The sequence below is a fragment of the Oncorhynchus gorbuscha genome, linkage group LG09 (genome assembly GCF_021184085.1).
Source record: "Oncorhynchus gorbuscha isolate QuinsamMale2020 ecotype Even-year linkage group LG09, OgorEven_v1.0, whole genome shotgun sequence".
Taxonomy (NCBI): domain Eukaryota; kingdom Metazoa; phylum Chordata; class Actinopteri; order Salmoniformes; family Salmonidae; genus Oncorhynchus; species Oncorhynchus gorbuscha.
Genome location: NC_060181.1, coordinates 48,419,156 through 48,444,404, shown reverse-complemented (window position 1 = coordinate 48,444,404; position 25,249 = coordinate 48,419,156). Strand labels below are relative to the sequence as shown.

At 42.3% G+C, this 25,249-nt stretch overlaps 1 protein-coding gene across 4 annotated transcripts in view; it reads right to left on the bottom strand.

The window, feature by feature from the left end:
• LOC124043724 (dachshund homolog 1-like) overlaps nt 1-25,249 on the bottom strand; it is a 284,092-nt gene that overhangs the window by 26,305 nt on the left and 232,538 nt on the right. For all 4 annotated transcript variants that reach the window (XM_046362622.1, XM_046362623.1, XM_046362624.1 and 1 more), the window contains one exon: nt 5,090-5,235. In XM_046362622.1, the coding sequence (XP_046218578.1) occupies nt 5,090-5,235 (146 nt within the window). The remainder of the gene's footprint in view (nt 1-5,089; nt 5,236-25,249) is intronic.

Sequence of the window (25,249 nt, the reverse complement as noted above, 5' to 3'; positions counted from 1 at the left end):
GTAGTTGGAAATGGACTCACAGGAAATCCGCCCAGAGCCTTATCCTTTTGTGCCCTGGTTTAACGTTCCCACCTCATACAAAATTGGTAGCTAGCTAGATAGAGAGCTCTGAGGATATTTTCAATGAGTGTATTTTGCACGTGAGCAGTTTGCATGCACCATGATTGCTAAAGTTAGCATTACACCACTGACTGGCTGTGGCTATAATTAACTAGCTATCTGCGTCTGCATGTCAGCGCCTCTGACATGTTTCCGAGGTGATTATTTTTCAAGAGCACTATTCCTGCCCACATTTTAAGCACCACCTACTCAAACTCGTGATTTGTTGGGAGAGATGAAGAGAAAACTCCCCATCTTTCTCAGACCTATTGCTGTTGCTCTAGGTCTGGGTTTTCCGAGACTAATTATCTCTGAATGATCACCACTGATATACAAGCATCTTTCTCAGGCTTTTATAGCCATGCTACTCCTACTGTACAAGGACAACTCATTATTATAGTCTCCATTCTGTGCAGCGTCCATTTTTACAACAATTACTCTCCAAATGCAGTGGGCTATAGCTTACTAATTGTTGGTTCCCGTGACCCCAATTTAGACTAAGTTGCTTTATCTCAATTTTCTGCTCAGTTTCATTTTGTTGATTTGTATATTACTATTAAACGCCAAGATCGTTATCAGAGATGACTTACTCGAGTATTGGAGCTGGGTGTGTGTGTGTGTCTGTGCGTGTGGTTTTCTAATTAACACGTAGATCAAAGGGATAACCTTGGAGGACACTGTGCTCTGATGTCCACGTATTGGAGTATTGGAGCAGCGAGCAGGGCAGTGCTGTATCCACATCATTACACTCTGATATAGAACGCCAAGGCATTTATCTCTCTGACTGCTAGTGCTGAGCGATTAAACGAAATGTCGGTTTTTAAACAACTGTGAGCTCGATGCGCAGTTTCTATAGAGATCAGATCTGTGCGACATAGTAGAAAGTTGTAGTTTCCAAAAGGCCAATATTCTACATAAAGTACCAGTCAAAAGTTTGGACACACCAACTCATTCAAGGGTTTTTCTTTATTTGACTATTTTCTACGTAGCAGAATAATAGTGAAGACATGAAAACTATGAAAAAACACATATGGAATCATGTAGTAACCCAAAAAATGTTAAACAAATCAAAATATATTTTAAAGTAGCCACCCGTTGCCTTGATGACAGCTTTGCACACTCTTGGCATTCTCTCAAACAGCTTTACCTGGAATGCTTTTAAAACAGTTTTGAAGGGATTCCCACTTATGCTGGGCACTTGTTGGCTGCTTTTCTTTCACTCTGCGGTCCAACTCATCCCAAACCATCTCAAATGGGTTGAGGTCTGGTGATTGTGGAGGCCAGGTCATCTTATGCAGCACTCCATCACTCTTCTTATTGGTCAAATAGCCCTTACACAGCCTGGAGGTGTGTTGGGTCATTGTCCTGTTGAAAAACAAATTATAGTCCCACTAAGCGCAAACCAAATGTGATGACGTATCGCTGCAGAATGCTGCGGTAGCCATGCTGCTTAAGTGTCCCTTGAAAAAAAATCACAGACAGCGTCACCAGCAAAGCACCCCCACATCTCCTCCTCCATGCTTCACGGTGGGAACCACACATCATCCGTTCACCTACTCTGAGTCTCACAAACCAAAAATCGCACATTTGACCTCATCAGACCAAAGGACAGATATCCACCGGTCTAATGTCCATTACCCGTGTTTATTGGCCCAAGCAAGTCCATTCTTCTTATTGGGGTCCTTTAGTAGTGGTTTCTTAGCAGAAATTCGACCATGAAAGCCTGATTCACGCAGTCTCTTCTGAACAGTTGATATTGAGATGTGTCTGTTACTTGAACTTACGTGAAGCATTTATTTGGCTGCAATTTCTGAGGCTGGTAAACTCTAATGAACTTACCCTCTGCAGCAGAGGTAATTCTGGGTCTTCCTTTCCTGTGGCAGTTCTCATGAGAGCGAGTTTCATCATAGCGCTTGATGGTTTTTGCAACTGCAACATTCAAAGTTCTGGACATTTTCCACATTGACTGACCGTCATTTCTTAAAGAAATGATGGACTGTCTTTTCTCTTTGCTTATATGAGCTGTTCTTGCCATAATATGGACTTGATCTTTTACCAAATAGGGCTATCTTCTGTATAACACCCCTGCCTTGTCACAACACAACTGATTGGCTCAAACGCATTAAGAAGGAAGGAAATTCCACAAATGAACTTTTAACAAGGTGCACTGTTAATTGAAATGCATTCCAGTTGACTACCTCATGAAGCTGGTTGTGCCCTTGTGATTCCATAGGTTTTATTTTATAGTTTTGACATCTTCACTATTTTTCTACAATGTAGAAAATAGTATGAAATAAAGAAAACACTTGAATGAGTAGGTTTGTCCACCCTTTTGACTGGTACTGTAGTTTAGCGTAGAAAACCTGATAATTAACTACAATGACCATAATCAATAACACGCCAGCCTACTTGTCCGGTCTGTGTGGAATAGCCACGGACACAGAGAGTAAAGAACACACGATCGAGAGGGATAGAAAGCAGTTGCTTCGTGAAGTAGCTTTACCTTAAAATACATAATCTAAGTGATTGATAGTTTGTAGTCAGCAGTCATAAAAATATTTTTTAACTACTTAAATAGGGATTTTGTCAGATAGCAGCAGCTCTATAGAGATGAGATGATGACTTGGAATTAAATAATGAAGTCATCATAATAAATATAAGAATGGAATCCGAAATAGAAAAATATCTATTTTTAATTATTTAAAAAATAATTGAACTGAAACAGAACCGACCTCAAAAAGCACAATTGGCTCACCACTACTGACTGTAGGGTCCCTATCCATAAAGTGTCTCAGAGCATGAGCTCTGACCTGTGATCAGTTTTACCATTCAGATCACAATGAATAAGATTATTATGGAATGGATTCTAGATCAGAACTTCCATCCTGAGATGATTTGTGAATTCTGGCCCTAGTCTTTGCAGTTGTAGGCTAAATGGCACTCAGACAAATGGCTATACTAACTGATGTTTTCTTTACTCTATTGCGTATTAGCTAGGATATTTTCTATTGATTCACTGTAGACTACTGCTGAGGCCTACCTGTATAGTATTTCTAAGGTTTACATGTATAGTATTGCTAAGGTTTACATGTATAATATTGCTAAGGTCTACCTGTATAGAGTATTAGTTAGGCTTGCCTGTATATAGTATTGCTAAGGTTTACATATATACTATTGCTAAGGTCTACCTGTATAGAGTATTAGTTAGGTTTACCTGTATATAGTATTGCTAAGGCAAACCTGTAGAGTATTGCTAAGGCCTACTAGTAGAGTATTGCTAATGCTTACCTGTAGAGTATAGCTAAGGCCTGCCTGTAGAGTATTGGTAAGTTGAACCTGCATAGTATATCTAAGATCTACCTGTATTGAGCATTTGTAAGACATACTTGTATTGTGACGAGTATATTACTAAGGTGAATGTGAGGCCACTGTACCTGTGTGTTGTTAGTGAAAACAGTCTATATTGGTCTGACCTACATGCACTGTATATACCATGTCAATGAATAAGGCCAATAGCATACCTGTATGTTAGTGAGAAGAGTCTCTCTTAGTCAGACCAACTGTACCTGTATGTTAATGAGAGTCTCTAATGGTCAGACCTAATTGTATGTTAGTGAGAGTCTCTAATGGTCAGACCTAATTGTATGTTAGTGAGAGTCTCTAATGGTCAGACCTAATTGTATGTTAGTGAGAAGAGTCTCTCTTAGTCAGACCAACTGTACCTGTATGTTAGTGAGAGTCTCTAATGGTCAGACCTAATTGTATGTTAGTGAGAGTCTCTAATGGTCAGACCTAATTGTATGTTAGTGAGGAGCACCTCCATTGGTCAGGCCCACTGTACCTGTATGTTAGTGAGAGTCTCTAATGGTCAGACCTAATTGTATGTTAGTGAGAGTCTCTAATGGTCAGACCTAATTGTATGTTAGTGAGGAGCACCTCCATTGGTCAGGCCCACTGTACCTGTATGTTAGTGAGAGTCTCTAATGGTCAGACCTAATTGTATGTTAGTGAGGAGCACCTCCATTGGTCAGGCCCACTTTACCTGTATGTTAGTGAGAGTCTCTGGATTACTGCAACTCGCTGTTGGCTGGGCTCCCTGCCTGTGCCATTAAACCCCTACAACTCATCCAGAACGCCGCAGCCCGTCTAGTGTTCAACCTTCCCAAGTTCTCTCACGTCACCCCGCTCCTCCGCTCTCTCCACTGGCTTCCAGTTGAAGCTCGCATCCGCTACAAGACCATGGTGCTTGCCTACGGAGCTGTGAGGGGAACGGCACCTCAGTACCTCCAGGCTCTGATCAGGCCCTACACCCAAATAAGGGCACTGCGTTCATCCACCTCTGGCCTGCTCGCCTCCCTACCACTGAGGAAGTACAGTTCCCGCTCAGCTCAGTCAAAACTGTTCGCTGCTCTGGCTCCCCAATGGTGGAACAAACTCCCTCACGACGCCAGGACAGCGGAGTCAATCACCACCTTCCGGAGACACCTGAAACCCCACCTCTTTAAGGAATACCTAGGATAGGATAAAGTAATCCTTCTCACCCCCCCCCCCCCTTAAAATATTTAGATGCACTATTGTAAAGTGGTTGTTCCACTGGATGTCATAAGGTGAATGCACCAATTTGTAAGTCGCTCTGGATAAGAGCGTCTGCTAAATGACTTAAATGTAAAATGTAAATGTAAAGTCTCTAATGGTCAGACCTAATTGTATGTTAGTGAGGAGCACCTCCATTGGTCAGGCCCACTGTACCTGTATGTTAGTGAGAGTCTCTAATGGTCAGACCTAATTGTATGTTAGTGAGAGTCTCTAATGGTCAGACCTAATTGTATGTTAGTGAGGAGCACCTCCATTGGTCAGGCCCACTGTACCTGTATGTTAGTGAGAGTCTCTAATGGTCAGACCTAATTGTATGTTAGTGAGGAGCACCTCCATTGGTCAGACCTAATTGTATGTTAGTGAGGAGCACCTCCATTGGTCAGGCCCACTGTACCTGTATGTTAGTGAGAAGAGTCTCTATTGATGACAGGCCGTCTGGGAACAGGAATGGCGAAGGGAAGCCAGGTGGTAGACCCTGTCCAGTCAATGACAGCCTCTCGTAGCTGTCTCTCGCAGTCGGGGTGCACATTGGATTGTCGTCTAGAATTAGACCCAAAACAAGAATACAGAACAATCAGGACAAGTAGCCTGCTGTGTATTTAAACAGAAGATTGACTCTTATTCATTCACAACAGTGTTTATATAGGTAGTAAACTCTAAGATTCAGGCAAACAGAGCTCTCAGGTCCACTCTGATAGGCAATCCAGTCCAGGGGTGAATCTCAAAAGTATGTATTTAAATATGCGCCTCCTTAAATCGCAGGAGAAGATCCAAGGTTGACTACCCTACACTGTCTCTCTCAGGCTCTAAGCCAACACCCATCCAGGACATACATTCAGCTTTTCCCAGTGAATGGATGTAATCATGTGTATTCCCAAATAAGAAGAAGCAGGGCAACAGAGCTCAATTACCTCAGGTGGTTCAGCTTCCTTTGTGTACGCATGCACGGGTGCCTGTCAAAACTATAAGATGGCATCATGTACACATTATCGAGAGAGAAAGTAATATATATATATCAATAGAGAGAGAGAGAGAGAGAGAGAGAGAGAGAGAGAGAGAGAGAGAGAGAGAGAGAGAGAGAGAGAGAGAGAGACCAGCCATGTTTCTGACATTATCTCTATACTCTGTCAGGAAGAGGTGCCACATTATGTTTATGTCTAGAAAGCCTTTAGTCAACCACTAACAATACAAACACACCACACAAAAAACACACACGCGTACATGCACACACCTCAAAATTATATATTATGTGCCATCAATTCCTTGTTAACTCAATTTTTATCAAATCCACTTTGATTCTTTTAACACTGCACTCTGGCTGTGTTCTGTGCAGGTTCTCTCTCTTCCCTCTCATCCACTATTCATTCATGTTTATGTGTCAGAGTGATCCTGCACAAACACAGGCAAGCTCGCTCTCTCTCTCTCTCTCTCTCTCTCTCTCTCTCTCTCTCTCTCTCTCTCTCTCTCTCTCTCTCTCTCTCTCTCTCTCTCTCTCTCTCTCTCTCTCTCTCTCTCTCTCTCTCTCTCTCTCTCTCTCTCTCTCTCTCTCTCTCTCTCTCTCTCTCTCTCTCTCTCCTCTCTCTCTCTCTCTCTCTCTCTCTCTCTCTCTCTCTCTCTCTCTCCCTCCCTCCCTCCCTCCCTCCCTCCCTCCCTCCCTCCCTCCCTCCCTCCCTCCCTCCCTCCCTCCCTCCCTCCCTCCCTCCCTCCCTCCTCACAGTCGCTCTCCTCTCTCTCCCTCCCTCCACATAGTCTCCATCTCTTTCTCTCTCTCCTCCTAACAATATTCAGCCAAGTGGTAGGAACAGCTGGTCGGCCATTAATTAGTTTAAAGTATTTATTTCACCCATCCTCAGAGCAGATAGAGCCAAAACATTGGAGATTATTTTGAACATCTGCAAATGCCCTGGAAACATGGACTCACTGGCAGGCAGTGGATCCACAGTGTTTTTTTGGAGATGGAAAAAGTGAAGTATGCAATGTTGGTCCGTGGGGGATGTCAACAACATTTCTCTTCTTTTTTTTTACTCTTCTCTTTTTGTATCTTTTCATTCCTGTTGATTAATTTTAATGGATGGATGTATACTTTTGGGATGGCGACTGACTGAAGCAGACTTGAGGAGAGAGCTCCCAAGTTCAAAATAGTTTTTATGACTAAATAGCCATTAAATAACCATTTTACTGCATATTGCAGATTTACTAAGATATAATGGTAGATGATGCCTGGGAAAAATAAAGTGACGGGGGAACCAGCAACTTTAGCAAACAACTCCCTGCAAAATCAGCCAATGATGGCGGCAACGTCTACCACCGGCGAAGACAACTTGACCACCTTCCTGGTGGCCGAATTGGAGAAGAACCGTGCTGCCCTCTTAGCTGAGATGGAAACCTCGCTAACAATGTCCCTCTCGCCCATACAATCATCGCTGAACGTGATTCGTCTGACAGTGGAATCGTATGGCCTTTGTCTGACTGACATAAAGAAGGCTCTTTCTGACCACAGTGACAGGCTGACACCCTCAAAGCCACGGTGGTTGTGCGGCATCATAAAAGACAAAAATGGACGACCTTGAAAATCGCTCTCAATAACTTGTGAGTGGTAGGACTCTGAGGGCTGTGAGGGAGCTGAGGGCTGTGAGGGAGTGCTTTGCAAGAGATTTCATGTCAAAGTTCATTTTGGAAATATTGTGCGATGATACGTTCGTATCTCCGCCAGAGCTGGTCAGAGTGCACCACTCATTGAGAGATGAGGCTGGCGAAGGGTGAGTGACCATCCAATGTTAATGATATTCCTCCACTACCAGGAGAAGGAACAGGTGTTGGAGTTAGCAAGGAGCTTTTCTATCAGGGGAATAAAATGTTCCTATTCCGGGACCTGAGCACTCAACTCACCAAGAAATGTGCCACTTTCAATGAAATGAAAGTTGTAACAGGGGGGCATCAAGTTTACACTCCGCCTTTCTACACTCCGCCATCTGGCAGAGCTGCATTTTTACTACCAGGACATGGAGCGCAAGTTCAACACAGCAGCAGAGGCTGAGTCCTTTTACAACCAGCATCGGTTCAGCTGAGTTATATGTGAACTATCCCACTATGCGCACACCGAAGTGGAATATCAGACAATATGTGCAGTATACTGGATTATTTTGTACAAACCCTATTTACTTTTTTTTACCCCCTTTTTCTCCCCAATATCATGATATCCAGTTGCGATCTTGTCTTATCTCGGCAACTCCGCAACAGGCTCGGGGGAGAAGGAGAAGGTGGAGTCATGCGTCCTCAGAAACATGACCCGCCTTACCATGCTCCTTAACACCCGCCCGCTTGACCTGGAAGCTGCACCAATGTGTCGGAGAACACACAGTTCAACTGGCGACCGGGGTTAACTCGCAGGCACCCGGCCCGCCTCAAGGAGTTGCTATGGTCGCGATGAGCCAAATAAAGCCCCACTGGCCAAACCCTCCCCTAACCCAGGTGATGCTGGTCCAATTGTGCACCGCTCTATGGGACCCCTGGTCACGGCCGGATCGAACCCGGGTCTGTAGTGACATCTCAAGCACTGCGATGCAGTGCCTTTAGACCGCTGTGCCACTCGTGATGCCTTCCTACTGGCTTTTTAAATAGCCAACTGGCTGGACACATGAAACTCTGGTTATGTTGTAGTTAAACAGGTGATACTTGCTTACTTATTTTCTACGGTAGTATAACTGTGTTCCTCACGCATATGGATTTGGAATTTTAACGTCACGTGAGCCTTACAGTGGGATCATATCGACTACATTAAAGACCATATTGGCAATGTACATAACTTTTCATTCCTGTTTCATTTGGCACCAACTTGATGGATTGCCAAGGACTGAGAAAAGATGTAATGTCTTTTCTCATCATTTCTGTCTGATCATTCCACTCACTCAAGAAAGGATCGCTTGTGTGAATTCACAGCTAAAGTTAAGTGTAGCCAACATTTATGTTACAACCATTAATATGTTTACTTATACTATGGGAACATTTTCCTTTACCTGTTTTGGTGTCGCTTGGTTGGCTAATGTATGTAACTATCCTAACCGTTTAACCATTAACCTTTGAGTTCTACTGCGTCTTCAGTTTGTTTCTTTTGGGGGAAGTGTAAGTAACCTGTGACTCTATTCTCTGCACTGACACGTGAGCTAAATAGTATGGCCCAAACACAAACATAAGCAGGTCGCTTTCCCTATTGGCGTTCTGATTTGATTTTCATTCACAGCCACTGGCAGGCCAATGCCCAGGAACCTATCCCCGCCTCTTCTTCGTTGAAGAGTCTGAAAGCAGATATTATATTTTTTCAACACATGTACATAATACTTACAAGCATAGACTTTCTAGGCCATAGCTTGTGCACATTTTTAAAAATCTAAATGTAACCTTAGTGTAATGGCTTTCCTCTTCCTCTTCTAAGGAAGAGTAGCAAGGATCGGACCAATACGCAGCGTGGTAAGTGTCCATGATACTTTAATAATAACTGAACACAACTCAATACAAAAATAACAAAGTGAATGGAAACGAAAACCGAAACAGTCCTGAATGGTGACACAAACAACCAAACAGGAAACAATCACCCACCAAACACAGGTGGGAAAAGGCTGCCTAAGTATGATTCTCAATCAGACAACTAACGACACCTGCCTCTGATTGAGAACCATACCAGGCCAAACACAAAACACAACATAGAAAAACAAACGTAGACAACCCACCCCAACTCACACCCTGACCAACCTAAAAAACTAAGGCCAGAACATGACAATTAGAATGACAGGTGCAGTGATACTCATAAGGAAAAAGATACACTTCACATCAACATAGGTCCCCTATTATACCAATGGCCGCTACGTAATAGTGACTGGCACAGTTTGGCGAACCCCAGTTGTTCTTGTAAGTGTGTACTCCCCAAAATGGGATTAAATCAAAGTCATGAAGAAACTCTTCTCCTCACTCTCCAATCTAAACACACAGTATTTTATATTTGGGGGTGACATAAACTGTGTCCCCAGGGTCAGATGGCTACCCAAATAATTTTTAATGAATTTTTCTGAACAACTAACCCCTCTGCTATTAGATATTTTTGAAGACTCACTCCAGCAAGGTACACTACCTCATACTCTTACTCAGGCTTCCATCTCTTTAACATTGAAGAAAAACAAAGATCCAACCAACTGCTTTTCATTTCAACCGATATCTCTCCTGAACATGGATGAAAAAGTCTGGCAAAGATGCTTGTTTGTAGATTAGAGACGGTCCTACACACTGTGAAATCAGAGGACCAAACTGGGTTTATAAGGACCTTCTGAAAGACTTCTTAGTATCATTCACTCTCCAGCTTCTCCAAACAAATCTGAAGTGCTAGATTCTCTTGATGCGAGAATGCCTTTGATAGAGTAGAATGGTAATTTCTGTTCTTTACAATTAAAATGGCTTTGGAAATACAATTACATCCTGGATATGGCTACTCCACACCTCTCCTCAGGCACGTGTATGCACTATAACTCTTTTCATTCCAAATTTCTCCTTTAACCCATGGCACACATCAGGGATGCTCCATTTCGCCCCTCCTTTTTGCTCTTGCTATTGAACCTTTGTCAATTGCATTAAAGAACAGTCTGCTATTTTCAGGTATTAGGAGAGGGGATTGGGACCACAGAGTGTCACTTTACGCCGATGATTTCCTCCTCTTTGTTTCGGACCCTATACTTTGTATCTTATCTATTTTAAAAGATTTTGGAACTTTATCAGGGTACAAACTGAATTTAGGGAAAAGTTAATGCTTAATTATTAATCAATTGCCTATGGGTATAACACAATTCTGCTGCCCTTCGACTTATCTAAAGCAAGGTTTAGGTGCCTGGGAATATAATATCACCTGATCCCTTCATTCACTGTTAGAGCAGGACTTCTCTACTCTTACAGCAAAGCTGAAAAATGAACCTATTTATTTATATTTTTAATTTGTTTGTTGTTTTTGTGTGTACTTTTTACCCCTTCTTCTCCCTAATTGGTAGTTACAGGTCTTGTCACATCGATGCAAATCCCATGCGGACTTGGGAAAGGTCGAGAGCCAAATCCTCATCACGACTCAGCCAAGCCGCACTCCTTCTTGACACACTGCTCGCTTAACCCGGAAGCCATCCTCACCAATGTGTCGAAACACCATACAGCTGATGACCGAAGCCAGTGGGCATGCACCCGGCAGCCACAAGTAGTCACTAGAGAGCGCATTGGGACAAGGACATCCCAGCCGGCCAAACCCTACCCTAACTTGGACAACACTGGGTCAATTGTGCACCACCTCATGGGGATCCCGGTCACGGCCGGCTGCAACACTGTATCGAACCCGGATCTGTAGTGCCGCCTCTAGCACTGATCAGTGCCTTAGACCGTTGTGCCACATGGGAGGCCCACACCTGCCAAACTTGACTCAGGGTTAATATCCTGGAATAGGAAAGGTCTGACATTTTTGAAAGATTTGAACGTTAATGGTAACTTTGCCAGTTTTAATGAGCTATATACCACATTCAATCTGCAGCAATTGTATTTATTTAGACATTTTTAAGTCACTTTGTTCAATCCCACTCTTCTACATTACCAATACTTCTGCTGGCTTATGGTATTGACTGTTTTGCCTGATGTGGCCAAAGGGACACGTATAATTTCTTTATGATTTCTTATTGCCAGGAAATAGTCCAGCTTTGCGCAAAATTAAGACTGGGAAGGAGAACTCAGGGTTTCATTTTCTAATCAGCGGTGGACAAAAGCACTGGAGAAAGTAAATTCTTCCTCCTCCTGTGCAAGGCCTGATTTAATGTAATGTCCACCATAGGATACATTTTACCAAGACCAAACTAGCCAAGATTATCCCAGAAGTGGTAGACTCTTGCGATAGATGCTCGCAATCATCAGCTAACTTGACCCATATGTTAGGGTCATGACCCATGTTGGCGGAATCCTGGAAATTGTTCTTTGGTACAATCTCTGAGGTATTGGAGATGACTATAGTTCCATCTCCTCAGATCACTATACTTGGGACTGCTGAGGAAGTTGTGAATCTCACATATAAACAGACTGGTGTCATCTCCTTTGGCTCCTTTATTGCTCGTAGTAAAATACTCCTGATTTGGAAAGCCCACTCACTCCCATCAGCCATGTCTTGGATACGGGATGTTATGCTTAGAAAAACAATACAATTATTTATTAGGGGTGTCTGTAGAGAATGTTTTTACACATTTGCAACCAGGATATCATTGATCTTCTGTTCTCCTTCCTCTCCTATTATGGAATCATTTTAATTTTTATTACACATATGCACGTGTTATTATCCTACTGGTATTGTATTTCAACTGCTAACTACGTGTAATATGGTGTCTGTTTCTAAAAGTCATGCACAATTTAGGAACATTGTATTACTATTTATATTATTATTTTATTATTATTGTTATTTAAATATTTTATTTTACTATTTTGATATATATTATCTGTTACTATTTCATTTTAAGGGCAGGGAGGTTTGGGGGATCATTAGGGAATGTTCTGAAACTGTTGTATATCATTTCTTCAATAAAATATTGATTAAAAAAAATAATGGATGGATGAATTGAAATTTGTTTTGTAAATTAACTTCATAAAACAATTATGAATCGCCTACTTTTAAGAAGTCACTTCTGTGGTAATTTGTTGTTGTTTGTGTTTTTACTGGTTTACTGTGGAATAAGTGAGCATATGAAAAAATGATATCCTATATAACAAGAGCTACACTAAATGTTTTTCTTCTTCTTCTTACTTCTTCTTTACTGAACCGTTATACTGAAATGTTACAAAAAACTACAATATCATTTAAAATACTTGGCAGAGCACATCATTGGAATGGCAACCAATGCCTTAAAGCGGCACCAACAATAACATAACCACCGAACTCCAATGACCTGTGATGTTGTTCATATACATGTACAACATCTACCATTTGCATTTATTACATTACACGTTAACATAGCCTCCCCCTCTGCCAAACGATGCAAATATCCCGTCCAATAAAATCAGCATAACTGCAGCCGAAGCTAGTAGACCTCAGGGAGTGAAGGCCTGTTGTTGTAGCTTTGTAATTGATTTGTACTGTGGGCACTTTGTCCCTTATTTAGTGTTGGCATTCATCATAAATCATTGCTTTAACAAACTCCGGCTTTGCACTCAGCAGGCCTACCCTCCTGCAATACGAAGGCAGATCACAGAGAATATTTGATCGCTTTGTTGCAGAGGAAACAACCTGTCACACAGCAAGGGAAAAGCTAACAGCTTTGTGTTTTGTTCGAAATAGACTAACAACTACAGAGCTGAACAGTGAGGCTTGTCAGAGTAAATTTCATTTTCACCAAGATAGGTGTGTAGGCACTATTTGTTCACTATATTTATCAGAACTCCTGATCTGTTTTTTTCTTAGTCAGGCTTTCACTAGACCTTTTCCTCCCTTCTCCTAATTTTCTCCCATCCCCATACTGCTCTCCTTCTCTCCTCTACTCTGGCTCTCCTAGCCTGCTGGCATGTGTTTGCATGTTTATTCCTCACCATCACTCCGGCATCATTGACTTCAACTCAATTACGGCGAGAGACGCTGGAGTGATGGAGCCGATTGGAATGGAGTGCCGAATTTCCAGGTGATACTTCTCCGCTAGTGAGCGCTGCCAGCAGCAGCTGTGACAGTCTCTTGTGCTGTATGTAGGCTACTCTACATAGGGCCTCCGCTGTGAAATACTTGTGGAACAAACCCCCCTCTCTCAGGTCAACCATGTCACAAATAACATTGTTTCAGCTGGATAATAACATTTTGGGACAAAGTATATACAATGCATTCCGAATGAAATGCCATAATTTAAAAATATCCCTATTCTCTTTGCATCCAGCCCTCAATAGTAGTAGTGGGAGTCCTTGACAGTGGGATAGCAATGATGAATCACCTATCCAGTTTATTTTCTTACTCCTCCATGTGTTGTGGTGCCTCTAAAACAGGGGGCCAAGGAATTGACTTGGCAAACTACAGATGCAAAACAAATATATAACTTTGAGGAATCTGGGCTTATCTCCAATTTACATGTTATTAGATTTGTGTTGTGCGAAGAGTGGCACTCGGACCAAGCGATGTCAAGGAGGGAGAAAAATATATGCCGTATGTTAACCAGAGATTTAAAAAAATCCACTTGAAAACCTTTGAAATGTTTGATGGTCGCGGGGAAAGGAAAGCTAGAGGGGGGTGCAACAGACATGCGTTGGCAATCTGTGGTAAATCTAGAGGAAACTTTGGGAAATGTAGTCACAATCTTTGGATAAATAATAGCTATAATTGACCTTGGGAGTTTGAAAATGTGCCATATGCTTTCTGGTTCCTGTGTTTGAATCCGGAGCTCCCTCGGGAGCTTTCAGCTGAATCCTCACACAGAGGGAGGGAGAGAGAGAGAGAAAGCGAGAGAGAGAGAGAGAGGGAGAGAGGGAGAGAGGGAGAGAGGGAGAGCGAGAGAGAGAGAGAGCGAGAGAGAGAGCGAGAGAGAGAGAGAGAGAGAGAGAGAGAGAGAGAGAGAGAGAGAGAGAGAGAGAGAGAGAGAGAGCGAGAGAGAGAGAGAGAGAGCTGTGGAAGGTAGACAGATACAAGTATGAAAGAGGAGAGAGGGCGAGAGAAAGAGATAAAATATAGAGAAAGAGACACTGAGCGAAAGAGAGAGAGCAAATCAAGGGAGAGAGAAACAGTCTCTCCCTGCAGCCTGTGCATTTGGCTGGGGCCAGAGCAGTCAGTGTGATATATTGACAGGTTAAGCCTGTGTCCTTGCAAACGGTGTGTTCCTCCCAGCAGGATAATGGAGCGCTAAAACCTGGAGGTTGTCAGCGGCACATACACAAAGCAGGGCGGTGTGCTTTCAGCCAGGCACAATTAGATTTTATTTGACCTGCCAGCAGTGGCTGAGGAGGGAGGAAGTTGTCCTCCTTCAAATGGAGTGGCTGTGACCTCTTTGCCCGCTAATAGAAGATGACGCTACTGCAGACTGTAGCGGTAGTGATTAGATTGTTTTTTTCCTTCACCTTGTCAAAGAAAACCTAGCTCCGAAACAAATGTACATGAACCTTGCTTCAATCGATAAAGTGGATTTCATCTTTAGATATGTTATGTTTTTGTGGAATATCGAAGGAAATAAAGACGCACGTGAAATACGCAACATAGATTCATTAGAATATGCACAAACATAGTCTTTCACCATGTAGTCTTTCACCACTCCAAACACGTGCACACAAACACAAATGAAGCCATGCAGGACCAAGCATGCACACATGAAGATACACAGTCAAACGTACACACACATTTAAAGGCCCAGAGCAGTCAATAATGTGATTTCCCTGTGTTTTATATATATTCCCACACTATGAGGCTGGAATAATACTGTTCAATTGTGAAAATTATGATAATGACCTCTTAGTCTAAGAGCTGTTTGGAAATCCATTTTTAAATGTCAGCCTGTTGTGGTGGGATGGAGTTTTGGCCTGCCTGGTGACAGTTAATAGACCAATAAGAAAGAGAGTTCCAAATTGCTAGTTTTTAATTTTCCCCTCCCTACTCAGAACACTTCCAGAGAAACTATTTTGGATTACTTTAGACAAGTTCATTAGAGTTAGCAGCCTCAGATTGCAGCCCAAACAAGTAACAGACACATCTCAACATCAGCTGTTCAGAGGAGACTGTGTGAATCAGGTCTTCATGGTCGAATTGCTGCAAAGAAATCACTAGTAAAGGACACCAAAAAGAATAGACTTGCTTGGGCCAAGAAACACGAGCAATATCCTTTGGTCTGATGAGTCCAAATTGTAGATTTTTGGTTCCAATCACAATTGAAAACAATCACAGTAAGGTACTTAATTGTTACCCAGAAATGATTTGATATTAGAATACAAACGGCTGCATTGGACCTTTTAACTAATTTCCTTTTCAAGACAGAGAAGAGGAGTAGGAGGAGGTAGAGGAGGAGGAAAATGAGAGTGTGCTCCATCCCAATTGGGGGACAAAGTCAAGAGCCCTAGATGCTTTGGCACATGTTACACAGGTAACATTTGGCTACCACCCTCTTATCACAGTGGGAAAATCAAGCCCTGTGTTCTCCCTTCTTTCTCTCTCCTTCTCCCCCTCCTTTCTACCTCTATCCCTAATGTTCCTTTAACTTAGAGATGAAATCGCTTGCTGCACAAACCCATGTATGTGGAGAGAGCGAGCGAGATAGAAAGAGCACGATAGAGAGATAATCCGTGTGGCCAGTGGGCCTTGTTTCCTAAACGCTCTCCTCCAAACATTACTCTCCACAGGCATTTAATTAGAATTTGGGACCTCAAAACACTGATATTTACCATGACTTTTGGAAAAGTTACATCCTAATTTTTTCCCATGAGATATCATTACATTTCAACTGCCCTATGGGCTGCACTTTTCCAGTAGTAACCAATTCAGTGTGTCACTCTATCCCTCTCTATTTCTCTCTCCCCCCATTTCCATGATCAGGAGTCCAATAGGGCGGCGCACAATTGGCCCAGCATCGTCCAGGTTGGGGTAGGCCGTCATTGTAAATAAGAATTTGTTCTTAACTGACTTGACTAGTTAAATAAAGGTTAAATAAATAAAACAAATAAGAAAATCCCCATTCGCTCTTTACCTATCTTTATCCCCTTCTCCCTCTCCCCCTACCAATTTGAAGTAATGACACTTTTGATTTGACTTAATAGATTGAAACGTATTCTCAAGGCCACGGGTAGTGTCACACAGATGGAATGTCTGCATGGAGGAAATATTCATAAATCCTTAAGCGTCTGAGGGGCTGTCAGGGGAGACAAGGGAGCAGCATTCATTCTGCTCAGAACAGATATGATACACTGATCCTGAGATCTCTCTTCAGAAACACACACATCCACCGCCTAACCGGAATTAATAATGACCTATATGATATTGTATATATGCATGTTAATATAATGACATACAGTACCAGTCAAAAATTTGGACACACCTACCCATTCAAGGGTTTTTCCTTTATTTCCACTATTTTTTACATTGTAGAATAATAGTGAAGACATCAAAACTATGAAATAACACATATGGAATCATGTAGTAACCAAGTAAGTGTTAAACACACAAAAATATATTTTATACTTGAAATTCTTCAATGTAGCCACCATTTGCCTTGCTGAAATATTTGCACACTCTTGGCACAACCAGCTTCATGAGGTGCGCCATGTTAAAATTAACAGGTGCGCCTTGTTAAAAGTTCAGTTGTGGAATTTCTTTCCTTCTTAATGTGTTTGAGCCTATCAGTTGTGTTGTGACAAGGCAGGGGTGTTATACAGAAGATAGCCCTGTTTGGTAAAAGACTAAGTCCATATTATGGCAAGAACAGCTCAAATAAGCAAAGAGAAATGACAGTCCATCATTACTATAAGAAACAAAGGTCAGTCAATGTGGAACATTTCCACAACTTTGAACGTTTCTTCAAGTGCAGTCGCAAACCATCAAGCGCTATGAAGAAATTCACTCTCATGAGGACCACAACAGAAAAGGAAGACCCAGAGTTACCTCTGCTGCAGATGACAAGTTCATTAGAGTTACATCTCAACATCAGCTGTTCAGAGGAGACTGTGTGAATCAGGTCTTCATGGTCGAATTGCTGCAAAGAAATCACTAGTAAAGGACACCAAAAAGAATAGACTTGCTTGGGCCAAGAAACACGAGCAATATCCTTTGGTCTGATGAGTCCAACTTGTAGATTTTTGGTTCCAACTGCCGTGTCTTTGTGTGACGCAGAGTAGGTGAAACGATGATCTCAGCATGTGTGGTTCCCACCGTGAAGCATGGAGGAGGTGTGATGGTGCTTTGCTGGTGACACTGTATGTGATTTATTTAGAATTGAAGGCACACTTAACCAGCATGGCTACCACAGCATTCTTCAGCGATACGCCATCCCATCTGGTTTGCGCTTAGGGGGAATAACTTTTTTTTACCAACAGGACAATGACCCAACACACCTCCGGGCTGTGTAAGGTCCCCAAGAACACAGTGGCCTCCATCATTCTTAAATGGAATGATGCCCGGCCAAACTGAGCAATCGGGGGATAGGGGCCTTGGTCAGGGAGGTGACCAAGAACCCAACATTCTGTCAGAGCTCCAGAGCTCCTTTGTGGAGGTGGGTGAACCTTCCAGAAGGACAACCATCTCTACAGCACTCCACTAATCAGGCCATCATGGTAGAGTGGCCAGACGAAAGTCACTCCAAAGTAAAAGGCACATGAAAGCCCGCTTGGAGTTTGCCAAAAGACACCTAAAGACTCAGACCATGTGAAAGAAGATTCTCTGGTCTGATGAAACCAAGATTGAACTTTCTGGCCTGAATGCCAAGCGTCACGTCTGAAGGAAACCTGGCACCATCCCTACATTGAAGCATGGTGGTGGAAGCATCCTGCTGTGGGTATGTTTTTTCAGCGGCAGGGACTGAGAGACTAGTCAGGATCGAGGGAAAGATGAGCGAAGCAAAGTACAGGGGTATCCTTGATGAAAACTTGCTCCAGAGCAGTCAGGACCTCAGACTGGGGCGAAGGTTCAGTGACCCTAAGCACACAGATTGGCCATGTAGTGCATATTTCCAATTCCGTGCACTTTATTGTGATATTATTTCATAGTTACATAGACAAATGTAATTCATATTTAACTATGGTTTTCCTTGTGTGTCAATCGGCCGGAAGTTGGAAGACAAACAAATTTGAAATGATTCTGGGTAAAGTGGGCAAGGCTACATAAGGTGAAAAGCAACATTTCTTCTGGCAGTATAAAAACACTAAGTATTCAAACATTTGCTCAAACTCTGCCGCCAATAAATTTAGATGACAGTTTGAGCTATGTAAGACACGACCTACTAAAGTCAGCGCCTTGCCCTAAATGTCCTGATATATCCTGTTCGCAGACCTGTTCTGGTGGCAGTCGTACTTTACCTACAGTATGACTGATGGAATGCAGCATAGGCACTATCACTGAGATAATTAGATAATTCAACAGCTGATCCAACATGAGATGATGTAAGGGGAAGCTGAAATACAGTACAGGACTCCAAATCCTGAAGAACATCAAAGCAGAATGAAACAAAAGTTATAGTTTTTTTCCTAAGTGTATTTGAGTGGTTATGAGTAGTAGTGCAGTGGTATCTTTGCCTAATGCCAAAATGGTATGAAGTAAGGTGGTTTCAATAGGATTCAAATGCTCTAACTAGTGTTTGATAAAAGGTACGGTTGTTTTTATATGCCTCATACTACTTTTCTTTGTTTCTTGAGGTTGGTACAGAAATGCAACTGTAACAGTATAACTTCAGTCCCTCTCCTCGCCCCAACCTGGGCTCAAACCAGGGACCCTCTGCACACATCAACAGTCACCCTCAAAGCATCGTCACCCATCGCTCCACAAAAGCCGCGGCCCTTGCAGAGCAAGGGGAACCACTACTTCAAGGTCTCAAAGCATGTGACGTCACCGATTGAAATGCTATTAGCGCGCACCACCGCTAACTAGCTAGCCATTTCACATCCGTTACACAACCTCGACAATTTCGACTTAAACACTTTACAGACATGGATGGGTTTTCAATTCACATAGAGTATCATTACAACTCAGCTATCTCCCCTGTAAGTGACTTCTCTTCATCTCCCTATTTTCCTTACTTTAGCCCAATCCACTGAGTTGCTCTGCATCAGTCTTCTTTTTATAACCTAGTGTCCTTGGTGTTGTGCGGGAGGGGGAAGGGGGCCTTCAAAGATGCTCACTACCTATCTACCTATCATTAGCTATCACAAGCCCCGGAATGTGACTTGGCAGACAATAATGCTTTGTGATCAAATAACTTGTCAGTGCATATGCCCAAGCAAAATCATTATTTGATAGAGGATCAATCAAATTTCACCCGGCCCCCTGTGTGAGGGAAGAAAGACAGGGAGTGCTGATTGTGCAGAGAGGGGACTATAGCTTCAGGTCAGGTGGTGTGGGGTAGACGGGAGTGGGGAGGGCAGTTCATTTGGATATTTGTTCCACCCCCTACCTTTCTCATGAACGTTCCATTACGTGACACCCTCTTCCATCCGCTAATCGCATTTCATAGAAGAAAAAGAAGAGCAGGGTGATGCTTTTAAGGAACGTTAAAAAAAAGAGGCAGAGAGTTTCTTTTGTAATCTTTAAAATGCCTCAAAAGTGACAGAATACGCTCTGGCTGCCAAGATGCGCGCCAACGTGAGGCTCAGATGGGGAGATAAATATGCTGTGGTCAGCTCCTAGTGTATCTAGGAGAGCGGCCGAGGCAAATTTAATAATGCATTATCATTCACTGGCCAAGGTGAAATCTGCCTGTCCATCAGGAACACACAGCAGCAGGCCTCTGTTTCATGTTACCTTTTGCAGGGGGAATGAACAAGTGCCTTCGTTGGGGTGTGAGAGGGATGCACTGTAAGGCACAAGGAGTAAGGCATTGTTGCTTTGATATGCTTGCTATTCTACTCCAGACTGTCAGAAAAGATAGAGAAAAAAAGCACTTTGAGACAACTGACAATGTAAAAAATGGCTTCATATATATACATTGGATTGAACATGTGTAATTGAATATCAAATCACTCATCGTATTGGATTAGGGCCGAAGCACATTAGCCATACAGTGGATAGAGTTATTTTCAGAATGATGAAAAAAGTATAACCAGGCACTTGGTCCCCCCTCACACTTTACATATCAGAGCATCTGCTATTATGCATATTACAATATAGCCAGCCCATATTGTACCTGCGTGCCCTTGGACAGAAGCAGAAAACAATTAGTAGGATTATGTCCAATTCTGGAAATTTGCGATTCAAAATAACAACACATACCGCTTCTACAGCTGTTACAGTCAGATAAGGTTGACCCTGAATATAAATTACTGTATTTTTCCTCACCTTTTCTAAATAGCCATTCTGTGAGGTTGTTTGTCTCATTTCATGTTTACATGTAAATAGTAATTAGGCGATGCTACATTACCAACATGCCAAGCACCACATACTCAGCCAAGGTAAACACCAGCATTTGTGTCCCAAATGGCACCATTATCCCTATATAGTACACTACTTTTGCATTATAGAGAAAAGGGTGCCATTTGGAATACATTCTAGCTTTCAGCAGCCTTAGTTGTTAGCGACTTCACTAACAGTTCATCATGTTTACAGACTTGCCACGAAACAAATGCTATTTGTGTGCTTTTCCTTGGTAAAGCCTATAAAACATGGAAACAGCCTCTTGGAGGCAGGAGTTATTCAGAACATTGCTTCTTATCACACTGCAGTCTGGTAGCTAGCTGACTTGAGGACATTGCGAGTCAAACCTTCACATTTTCACTCTATGGATATTACACTGTTATACATGGCTTTTATAACCTTTCACTGGGAAACTAAATCATAATAAAGAGAGAGGCAGAGAGAATAGGGGGTGGAGGGACACTTCTTGACAACTAATTCTCTCTCTTTCTTCTCCCTCTCCTTTCTACGGGTGTTTTTGAAAGGCGTATTCCAGTCACCTTCACTTTGCCGTGCGGCCGTCTCTTACAGAGTCTGTTGCTTATCCCGCCTGACCCTGGCCTGTCAATTAGATGTTTCAAAATTAATCTCTTTAACTGGAAATACCACGCCACGGCTTTCTTCCGTCTGCAAATGAAGTGTTATTAATTTGAGCAGCGGCGGCGGCAAAGCTCAATAAGCCCAATATGTTATCAAAACAGATTTCCACACGTTTAACACGTCCCGCCCTTAAGTCCTTTTATAACTGTGAAACCAGGACCCGCTAATGGATTTGTATTCATTTTCCGAGCCCCCTTTTAGGCTTGTAGCAATTGCAGAGAGAGTCGGAGCTCTTCTCTCTCTCACCCTCTAAACTCTCTAAGCTGGGCATTTTAAGAGTTTACTAAACATTTGGCTTCCCTATTTCCGCTTAGTTCTTTTGTCTTCCTTTGAGATCGACTCAGTATATTCAGTCTGGATTAGCGGCAGCTAATGTCGTTAGTCGGCAGAACACAACACAGAAGAGAACAGCATTGGATACTCCCTGGAGGATTGCAATGCCATGCAATGACACCAATATGTCTGCCTGACTGTCTTACTGGACACAAACACTATACTGTAGCTCTGATTTAGCACAGCAAACTACTTGGCTAATGCTTGTTTCAAAGATGCCAATTATGTGTGATTTAGGTTATGTTTAAATGTTAAAGTACAGTAATTGGTGTGTGTATGCTTGTGTGTGTATGTGTGTGTATGTGCGTATGTGAGTGCGCATGCAAGCAAGCATGTATTCCTGTTTGTGTTTTAGTTTTATGAACTTCTCTGCCTGGATCTGAATGAAGATTCAACAAAGTTGTGTTACATTAAATTAGGGTTAAAGGGGTAATGAGAGGTAACTTTACATGTCTCTGTGTGATCAGATACACCAGGATGATCCATTTATCCAAGGTGGGACATTATCAGTCCATCTCACAGTGTGTCAACAAGGATACATAACATTTACACAGGAAATGAGAATATATCCCATTACAGTCAAACCTTTCCCTTTTTAGAATATGGTTAACAGAATCATTTTACAGATTGTTTGCTTTCCAAGTCTCCTTGTGTCATACGAGACCTGTCAGTCATTCTAGCCGCTAGAGTTGTGTGACGTCATGACAAGACTATAGTTCCAGACCCGGGTGGAAATAGTATTTGTTCTCTTTCAGATGCGTCAAGGGTTAGATTGGTGTTTGGCGTGACAGATGGGCAGGTTTACTACTTTTGAGAGTATTCCATTGGTTCCATTGCACCTGTAACGGCATTCGTCTGTTGAATGAAGAGAGTCAGACCGAAATGCAGCGTGTAGGTTACTCATGACTTTAATGAAAGTATCGCGGTACATGAAATAACTGAACTAAATACAAAAACAACAGAACGGAACGTGAAACTAATTACAGCCTATCTGGTGACTACTACACAGAGACAGGTACAAACACCCACAAAATACAAAGCGAACTCAGGCTACCTAAATGCGGTTCCCAATCAGAGACAACGATAAGCACCTGACTCCAATTGAGAATCGCCTCAGGCAGCCAAGCCTATACAACACCCCTAATTAGCCGCGATCCCAAATACTACAAACCCCAATACGAAAAACAACATATAAACCCATGTCACACCCTGGCCTACCCAAACATATAACAAAAACACAAAATACAATGACCAAGGCGTGACAGCACCACATTTCCAGATCCAACAAAACATAACCACTGTAAGTGAATAGAAACATCTAGTGCATTTTCACACAACATTTTTACTGGTGAAATTAAACGTCTGGTGCCCTAGATTTCGTTGTTCTATGTTTGGCTAATCAATATATCTGTTTGTGCTTTTCATCTTCCATATGGTTTCTACAGCAACACCGGAGTGTTGCGCATATTGCTTGTGTTTAAAAAGGCTTCTCCCCCAGTAAATCAAATCATGTTCAATGTTTGATATCTAAAATGAGTTTACAACCAAAGGCTTCCGTGTCTTTTATTCTGCCTTTTGTTTGTCAACTACCTGCTGTTTCACGAGACGCGGGCTTGTCGAAAGTGATCACCACAGACTTCCCTTTGTGAAGCGATTCAATTAGCTTGATGTGAGATACATAGCTGGCCTTTGTACTTTTGCTGTTTCAATTTTATTATGGAACATCATCATATCATCAAGTCCTATTTGCAAACGATCGTTACTTGCCAACAATAATTGTGTTAAAAAAGTTGAAAAGACACCCGAAAGCTATACCATCTGGTTGTGAGCTAGAATGAGGATGGACTGGACGTGAAGTAATAAAGAGATTTCAACTACAACAAATGGTCTTTGTCCTTTGTCATCAAAGAGGATGTGGAAAAGAGCGGAGAGATAGTTTCTGTCAGTGCAGTATCTGTGTAGTTTGACTGTATTCGATAGCAGACAGTTACTGATGAGAGATCTTCACGGCGACAAATGATCGGTTGCATTACCGCGTCAGTAACGGTGTACTTTGTCTTCGATAGCCGATACGAGCAGATATTATTAACCCTCATATATGGAGGCAGAGGCAGGACACTGCATCCTACAGTCCCCTCCTCTGTTCTCTCTGTGTGAGTATAATGCACAAGATTAATTCAATTCTCGACCAAGACCATAAAGACCAAACAAGTGGAGAAATATCGTTAAACCATTGGAATGTTATCTTATTTGTCTAAACAAACTGATCCGATGAACAATCCTAATTAAAAAGCTTGCTATAAGACCCCCTCCTCTCCATCCCTTCCTCCCTCCCTCCAATTCCCTCGCTCTTTGACAATGGAACACATTTATATTACTCATCTAATGCATCATGTATCATATCATTACAGTTCAATATATCTATCATTCATTTTATTTCCTTCACTTAAAGCTTTTATTGGGATTACTTTGGTTATTAGTTGGGTTCTAATGTATTGGTTACCAGCGCTGGGTCTGCCGACCGACTACAATCTCTCTTATCTCACCGCATAAAGCTGTGTGTGTTATTCAAATTGCCTCATTTATTATGATAGCTTCCTCATGTAAATTGTGCTGACTGCTCGCCCTTGCACACTCCTCATTAGACTAATGAAAACCTTCAAACGAAAAAACTAAACAACCTGCCAAATAAAGGTCCGGGGTTATTATGAAAATTACAACTGTGGGAGCCGCGAGAAGCTCTCTTCATTAATTCATGCTCAGCAAATTGGTAACTAATTTAGTTGCACTCCTCTGCATTAATGGGTTATTTTATAAAAATGTTTTTCTGCAGAACCGAGACCTCTGGTACAACCGCGCTGGAGAGCCGGGAATCCTAATCAACACTGGTGACATATTAGGAATTTACAATCTCAATAATAATGTGGTCGTGTTTGTTTGTGTGTGTGTTACACAAATGGATTGTCTGGTTTTCACCCTCCCCCCTTCTCTCTCTCTCTCTCTATCACATATCATAGGACATCACAGGTCTGAATTGTCAACAAAACTGTAATGTGTGTATGGTAGAACAGCATGGTGTTAATAGGCTGAGGGTTAGGTGTTATGTCTCTGTTTATGCAAAGACTGGTTGAGGTGAGCACTGAGCAGAGTAGTACAGAGAATGCAGATGGTGGTAGAAGAAGATCATGCTTGTTTATATTCAATGGTTATTACACTATGTCCCCCGATGGTTGCAGCTCTGCACACTGTAACACACACATGTAGACACACACATGCACTCAATCACGCACGCACGCACGCACACACGCACACACACACACAGTCGTGGAGTTTGACCTATGAATTCAGAGCATGATCACACTAATTATTACTATTTACTACTTCATATTGTGAGTGGAAGGACGAGAGCTGATCTCCACTTTGGGCTAATTGTTAGCCGCTAACCAAAAGGGAACACACAGCCCAATGATTTCCACTGTGGTTTTGTTATCATTATCCACCTCCACCCCACCCAAC